Source organism: Hippoglossus stenolepis, chromosome 8, assembly GCF_022539355.2.
Source record: "Hippoglossus stenolepis isolate QCI-W04-F060 chromosome 8, HSTE1.2, whole genome shotgun sequence".
Taxonomy (NCBI): domain Eukaryota; kingdom Metazoa; phylum Chordata; class Actinopteri; order Pleuronectiformes; family Pleuronectidae; genus Hippoglossus; species Hippoglossus stenolepis.
Genome location: NC_061490.1, coordinates 18,672,192 through 18,679,842, shown reverse-complemented (window position 1 = coordinate 18,679,842; position 7,651 = coordinate 18,672,192). Strand labels below are relative to the sequence as shown.

Here is a 7,651-nt window from a genome sequence, read left to right as displayed (position 1 = left end):
GGAGGGGAGGAATTGTCTGTCCTTCTCCTGCGCTCCTGTCTGTCTGTGCGTCTTATTTCATCTCTCTATCCATGCTACACAGTTTCAGAGTGGGGGGCGAACACTGCAGCCCTAAAGCTAACAGACAGACACACAGACAGACAGACAGGCAGAGAGATGCTTCACTTCTTTCAACGCCTGCACTTTGTCCTCCTCCCCTCCCCCCTCCAGCCACATTTGGTTAGGGTTCTTTTTGGTTTGCTTCTGTCATTCCTTGGGTTGTTGGTTTTTAATGTTTTTGTGTTTTTTTGGTTTGCGTTTATTTTTGGTATCCTCTTACAAAACGTTGTTTCCCCCTCACAAACAGTGTGTCCCTGCGTCGCCTGCCCCGCAGCGTACCCTTCTCTCCGGGGGTTCAGAGTAAAGGATCAGTTCCCTAAATAAAGCTTCCCCCGGTTGGGTATTTACGACGGGGCCTGGTGGAGGGGGTTACACCTGGAGGGGAGAGGGGCTTCCGGTGCTAACGTCCTGTTCTCAGCCCCCACCCCACCTTCCTCGGTGTCTTCATTGTGTTCGTATGTCTGGGCCGAGGCTCCTTCAAGATGAGCCTCGCAGCCTTGAGAATGCTTTGGTTTCCATTTGAGAATTAATGGCAGTCTGAGGTGGAAAATGACAGTGAAATGTGATTGATGGGGTGATGATGGAAACAGACACACATCAGTAAACATGTCTAGACAGACAGGTGTAGCGTGCGGCGTCTAACGCTGATAGACGAGGCAGGAAGGAGAGCTGTGACTAAACTTGGCTTTATTGACTTATTTAGCCTGCAGTCTTAACGGCTGTTACTTCGAATCTTCAATCACAGCCCTATTTCATACTTTCAAAATGGTCAACCACTCTTTAACGAAGCTGTGCGAAGTTCCTAGGGCGTGTTCATTTAGCCCTGGACTCACCGATAATGGGTTATCTTTAAGAGTGAGGAAAGAGTGGTTTGATTAAGAGCACAGAACGCCACATGTTTAGGGTTTTAATAAATTCATTCACACCTTGAAATCAACCTGCAAAGTGTGTGCCGACTCTATTTTTTTTGGATCTACCGGCACTTGGTGAGGACTGAGACGAGCGTCTTGTCACCTCCATCTTCTCCGTAGCACGTAAGAACAAAACGCACGTCGTAGACACAAACATGAAGATGATGACAATGACGATGATGAGTCAAAACCACAAAAGCTAACACACATTAAAAAAAAAAGCTGCAGCAATAAATAGAGTAAGAAAAATGGCACTAATAAATTATTAAAAACACAAATCCCAACTGTACTTCTCAAAGTGTAAAAAAAAACGGATAAGAAGAGTCCGTCAGGGATGTTTGAAATAAAAAAAGAAGAGGAAAGCTCTCTCTATGCTCTTAGAACCAGAGGTAGGTAAAGAGACTATAAACGCATGAAGATGCAGCAGTAATGGCAATCGAACGTTACACAGTTATTCAAAGAAGAAAATCTAGCATGAAAACCTATGAGAGACACATGATCTGACACAGACAGGATGAGTCGATGACAGGATGGTTGACTCTGGATGTGTGTGTGTGTGTGTGTTGCAGTAGCAGTAGAGTCCTGGTCCTGGATAGCTTCAGTATTTACATGTCCTTTTTGAATAAAGCTTTTCTCTCCGTATTTTTGGTATTTGGGATTTTGGTATGGTTGACTTTTTTTTCGTCATTGTGTATTCCTCCTCCTCCGCCTCCTCCTCAGGTAAATTTTTGGTTTAAACTTGTCCTCCCGACTCCTCTTCCTTCAGACCCGCAGCTTTTCGAAATAATACGAAAAAAAAGAAAAAGAAAAATGTAAGCACAGTCCTCCTCTCCATTTTTTTTTGTCCTTGCCGCCATTCCTTTGTCACATATTAAAGTTATCTTTTGTCATTTTTGGTTTATGCTCGTCGACATGCATCTCCGCCGTCTCTTCCGTCTCTTTTGTGAAAGAGTCATTGGTTTGTTTTCCTTTAGAGAGAAAGAGTGGAGAGGTGCCATGTCGATATCACGCGTTGTTGACAAAAAGGTCCCACGTTGCCGCCTTTTCGTCTGTTTTTGATAGATAAAGATTTTTGGTTTCGATGTTCCCCTTTCCCCTCCCTTCTGCCCTCTTTCACTTCTTTCCCTCCCTCTCTCCTCTTTCATTCTGTATATTTTTGGCATCGAAAGACTGGGAGAGAGAGAGAGCGAGAGCCATCGAGAAAATAATTATGGAAGAAGAGCGCAAGAGAGAGAAAGAGATAGCTTTGGTGTGAAAGGCGAGGTTCCCGTTTCCTCTGTCCTCCTCCTCTCTGATTGGCCCTTGGTGTGGTCACTCGATCTTAGCGCCGCCCAGAGGGGACGGGCTGTGTGCCATTTCGCTGGAGGAGCAGGAAGAGGCGGGGCTGGAGCAGGGGGACGGGGAGCAGGGTGTGGGGCTGATGCTGCTGGCGGAGAGGAAGGGGGAGACCTGGGAGGCTTTGGCTACGGCGGCGCTGATCAGTCCAGCGCCGGGGTTCTGGCCCATGTGGAGGAAGGCAGGGTGGTTGAGGAAGAGGGAGGAGGGGAGGCCACCCTGGCCCGCAGAGGCCCCCAGCAACATCTTACTGGCCGCCTCAAGACTGGAAAGAGGCAGCTGACCACCACTGGCTGCTAGGGCTGAGGGAGAGAGAGACGAGAGAGGGAGGGTTAAAGGGATATTCCATCACCACACACTTACTACTGTAAACCAGGGTCAACTTTATCTTATTGTTGGATTTTGCTATTATGTTTTGGGTTCCTCCTTCGTCTCTTCCTCCTCCTCCAAACACAAGCACGGTCTTGTTTACCTTTTTTCTCTGAAAGTTTACGGGTAAAGCTCAGTGCATATTTTTACCATTTGTTTTAATTTATGTTGTCAGTCAACCAACTCTCTGTCAATCTCCCTCATCTCATTTCCTACAGTGCAGACAAGGACTGAGAAAATGACCAAACTTATTATAATCAGTAAAGGAAGGTGGAGAATTGTCACCTCTTCTTTTAGATGGAAAGCACAGGGAGTGGAAAATAAATTGTTATTCTAAAAAAAGTCAGTTTTTCAAGAGGGAGTCCCTTCGTACACAAGAGAGAAAGACACAAAATGTTGTCAATAATATGCCAAACGAGAAAAAAAAGAGTAAATAATGAATCATAGTCTAATATCTGGAACAAGCTAATCTCGTGGAATCAGACACAGCACAGCAAAATATAAGATGAGCGGCCTGTTGTTATGGAAACAAGGTTGATGACTTTCTTTTTCCTCTTATGAACGCGCGTCCTGCAGTGTTTCTTTCACTATCAACACGGTTCGCATGAAGGCAGTCTAATCATATTTGTGATTGCATAGCAACAGAAAAACACATTTATCTTTTTACTGGAGAAAAAGCATTTCGCGCTCACACTACTCAAAGTGCAACATGTCTTGTGGTGCAGTGCATTATGGTCTGTTGAGTCCTCTTTTGGTGAAGAAACACTTATTTCTGCCTCAGTGAATGACTGAATATATGGAGTGAAATGAAGACGACAAAATACAGCTGTTGCTCTGTGATCCTGAAGGTCGGCCATCTAAACCTGACTGATTTTATTATATTAAAATTCTATAACATATATTTTTTTATTTCAAGTATAAATCTATATTTTACTCTAAGGTTTAATGATATTAAAATGTCATAATATTCTTATTTTATATACTTTTTGTTCTGACCTCCAATTTTCCAATTTCAAGTTTTCGATTTAAAAAATATTTTTTTCATGGTTTTATTATATTGAATCCATTGTAGCTATACATATTTACATAAGTAAAAATCCTCCAAACGGCTCACTGAATGAGAGTGAATAAAGTGGCACACATACTGTATGTGAGTGAGTTTTTTTTAGTTCAACTTTCAGACTCAATGTAACTTTTTCCTCACATCATCATATTTGACAGATGATTAATTGAAGAGATCAGAGGGTGAAGATGAGTGAGAGAGCACGGGCGCACACACACACACACAAACACACAGCACAAACATTAACGTCACAGTCATCACACACGTACAAACACATGATGGGATGACTTTATGGACGTTGGACGATGGCGACACACGAGACGTTAAAACTGTCTCCGTCTCGGCTGCCTCATGCCGTCGATGAGCAAACGCCCTCAGCTGCCTTTTCATCTGTGTCTCCTGTCAGCAATAACATGCATAACTGTATTACTCACCATCACACCTCGCTTTCTTAATATGTCTCTCTCTCTCTCTCTCTCCCTTCTCGCATCACATAGAATGATTGAAAATGAGCTCTGCTGACGTCGGACAGGACTGTTCACTGGTCACTTCTGCAGGATTGCACACTTTTCTTTTTCCGCTTGTGTTATTCTCGTTCTGTTCTCAAGTGTAGGACGGTGAAGGTGTGTGAGAGGGGATGTGTCATGTACAGTATATGCGTCTAAACATTTACGTGTGTGTAGGAGTGCGTGAGAGACTGTTTGTGAAAGTGCATGAGATGAGGAAAAATGTGCGCAGAGCATAAAAAACTCCTCTCTGGGTGTTTTATGTTTCCTGTGACCCTAAGATTATTTTTTTCTTACAGAAATTGAATAAAAACAAACACCTCCACCTCAGCCTTGACCTCTGCATTATATTCTGTTTTCACTGCTTTCTCTATTAAACCCATTTGCCTTTCATGTCTATCTAACACACACACACACACACCTTGGATAGTGGCCAGGGGATTGTTACCGAGGAGGGCTTGGTTCATCCCTGTGTTAACTCCCATCACAGTGTTCCTGTTGTGTCACACACACACACACACACACACGCAGCACCATACATGTGCAAGCATATATACGGACACAGACAAGCAGAGGAGAAAAGGTGAGAAAAAAAAGCAGGTTTGGCAGCAAATACAAGCAGAGGACAAATTCAGCCTTTCACATATAAGGAGCATTAGTTTGCTGATAGTTTGCAGAATAGGTGTAAACAATGTTAAGAAAAAGAGATTAGACAAGTGGAAGTAAACAGATCCTATATAAAATGTTACAAAACCTAAAAATGTCTCATTTCCTCTGCATTTATAACACAGGATAGAATTTGCTGCTTTCATATCTACGTTTGTCGCATTCACCTCAAGTTTGCAGCAAAATCGGTGATGTAGTTAGACACGTCACCGTTCTTTTTACCCATACGCCATAAGCTGTGAACACAAGAACCACACACACGGACACACACAGGGTTAGAATGAACTGCTGCACGAGGGGGAGCAGTGGTGCCCAATTGCATTGCTGGAATATCAGTGTGTGTGTGTGTGTGCACAGTATCAACCATTTAACCACAAACTGCAGGTGAACGGAGCAGGGTGCAGCGCAGTATCCATGTGTTCATGGAAATGTATTTGACGTGTGATCAGAAGTTTTGCCTACATTTTTCCAGCCGTGGCCCCAGTGGAAAAAGCGACTGTGTTTTTTATTAAATATAAAGCTATTGTAATTAAGATGAAAATAAAACATGGACCTGATACTTAAAGGGTCAGTTCCCACAAATACAAAGAAAAACTACTTTCTCACCTCTATTAATATCTTAGTTACGGAAGGTTTTCAATATCCACCAAACTGAGATTATTGATATCAACCCAACACATGAAAAAATACATTTGAAGAATTACTATATCCAGTTTCAGAGAATATCCAGATTCAATTTGGATCTGCACTAAATTACACATCATTTTTGAATTATTCCCTAAGAAATCAATGAAAATGTTGGAAAAAGCCATATCCCATAATGTTGAAAGAAAAAGAAAATTCATCATGTTTTCTTTTGATTCTGACGCCACAAACTCAACTCTGATTATCTCCACTGGATGTTTTTCATTAAAAGAACTACACAGGAAGGTGAGTGTGTTAGAAAAAGAGTGAAAACCAGATTCTCATAGAGACGGTTTTCCGACAACCTCCCCTGGAAAGCATAATCACAGTGTTGCACAAACAGAGACAGAAATTATCATGTAAAGAATGAAAAAAAAGACTTCCGAGAACGTTCAAACCCTGCTGATGTTATCACCTGCACATCTGCCCGACGGCTGCAGTAAGTGGCTCTAAATGTTGACAACATTTTCTGACATCTTAAAACTTAAATAAAACCCTTAAACATCAGAATCCCTGAAGATAATAGTTAAAATGTCTTTTTTCTGAATTTAGGTGAACTGATGCTGTAAAAAAAAAACACATTTTTCCTCATCTCGACCTCCGTGAACTCACTGCCCGGGCATGTTGTGAACGTCTTACCCTGTGTTCAGGCTGAGTGTGCTGTGGCTGGGAGTGGCCGGGCTGGCCGTGCTGCGGGGAGGAGGAGTCACCGAGGAGGGTGAGCAGCTGAGAGCGAGGTGGCTTGAGCTGATGGAGGGGTGGGTGGAGGTGAGGCTGGAGGTCAGGGGGCAGATGGAGGGCATGGTGGTCACTGTTGTGCTGCTAAGACTGGTCACGGCCTGCGACAGCTGGCTGGACATCTGGGGGAGACGGACACACAGATTGAGGTTTCTGAAACTACTGACGGCTGAAAAACACTTTGTTACTGTACTTTGTTACAGGGGAGGTGAGTGGATGGAGTTGTGTTTACCATGTGAGGGCTGTAGCAGGGTTGTTTGTGCGCTGGTGGGGCAGTGGGGGGCTGGCTGGGCAGGGGAGGGGTGGCACTGCAGGGATTGATGCGCTTCTCTTTCTGCCGGCGGTTGCAGAACCAGACTCGGATCACCTCCTTCTCCATGTTGAGCTGCTCGGCGATCTGCAGGATCTCCTCTGAGGTAGGCTTCTGGTTCTGCAGGATTATTGCAATAGTGCCAGATTTCAGACAAAGGTTTCAAAACGCCGAGACATAAATCATGTTCGTTTACACGAAGGGAAGAATGTGTCGCTGGAAATTATGAATAAACTAGTTACTGTCAGGTATTAAGATGAAGCCTTGAGCTTTAAATCACTGTAATTCTGGCAACTCAGTCATGTACAGTGGTGACAAAATACACACAATGGTATTTACAGTATTTATATATTATATATATAATTTATATAGTATATAATGACTCCATTAAAACACAATATCTCACGGGTCCAGGATCAGTTATTAAACTAATCTGTTCCAGTCACCTCCGACAGGGAGATCATGTTTTCACCTCTGTGCTTTTGTTTGTACGCAAAAACTACTGAACTGATGGATCAGTAAAGATAGTTCTTATGGAATAATTGAAGTATCTTTATTAAAAAATAGGCACATTTAAGGGACTAATATCTGTGAGTGTTAGCAATTTGGTTATTTAATCTAAGGGGACTGTTGGGCCTTGAGTGCAATCTATTCAACAAAAGTGTGCAAATTAATTTGACAGAGAGGAATAATCTCTTATCAGCTTTTTTTTTTTCATTTCAATTTCTTCTAATTCTAATTACATATTAACTTTAATTATCTCACCGTCATGAATGCGCGCTCCAGGGCCACACGTACATTCGTCTCGATGCTGGTTCTCTTCTTCCTGCGGCGACCAGGCATCCCCTCGAAGCCCATAGAGGAAGAGGACAGGGAGCTGGGGCTGGGCAGGGTGCTGTCTATGGACATGGTCTCTGCAGGAGGAAAACACACATGAAAACAGACTGAATGTCACGTAGGTACTTTGAAC

The 7,651-nt window shown here is 43.1% G+C and overlaps 1 protein-coding gene across 5 annotated transcripts in view; it reads right to left on the bottom strand.

Annotated features, from left to right (window-relative positions):
• Positions 1–769: 769 nt before the first annotated feature.
• pou2f2a (POU class 2 homeobox 2a) overlaps positions 770–7,651 on the bottom strand; it is a 40,556-nt gene continuing 33,674 nt past the window's right edge. For all 5 annotated transcript variants that reach the window (XM_035162617.2, XM_035162619.2, XM_035162620.2 and 2 more), the window contains 6 exons: positions 7,447–7,595; positions 6,604–6,801; positions 6,273–6,493; positions 5,117–5,185; positions 4,705–4,778; positions 770–2,647 (listed from right to left, as the gene is read on the bottom strand). In XM_035162617.2, coding sequence (XP_035018508.1) covers positions 2,322–2,647; positions 4,705–4,778; positions 5,117–5,185; positions 6,273–6,493; positions 6,604–6,801; positions 7,447–7,595 — 1,037 coding nt within the window. In that variant the 3' untranslated portion in view covers positions 770–2,321. The remainder of the gene's footprint in view (positions 2,648–4,704; positions 4,779–5,116; positions 5,186–6,272; positions 6,494–6,603; positions 6,802–7,446; positions 7,596–7,651) is intronic.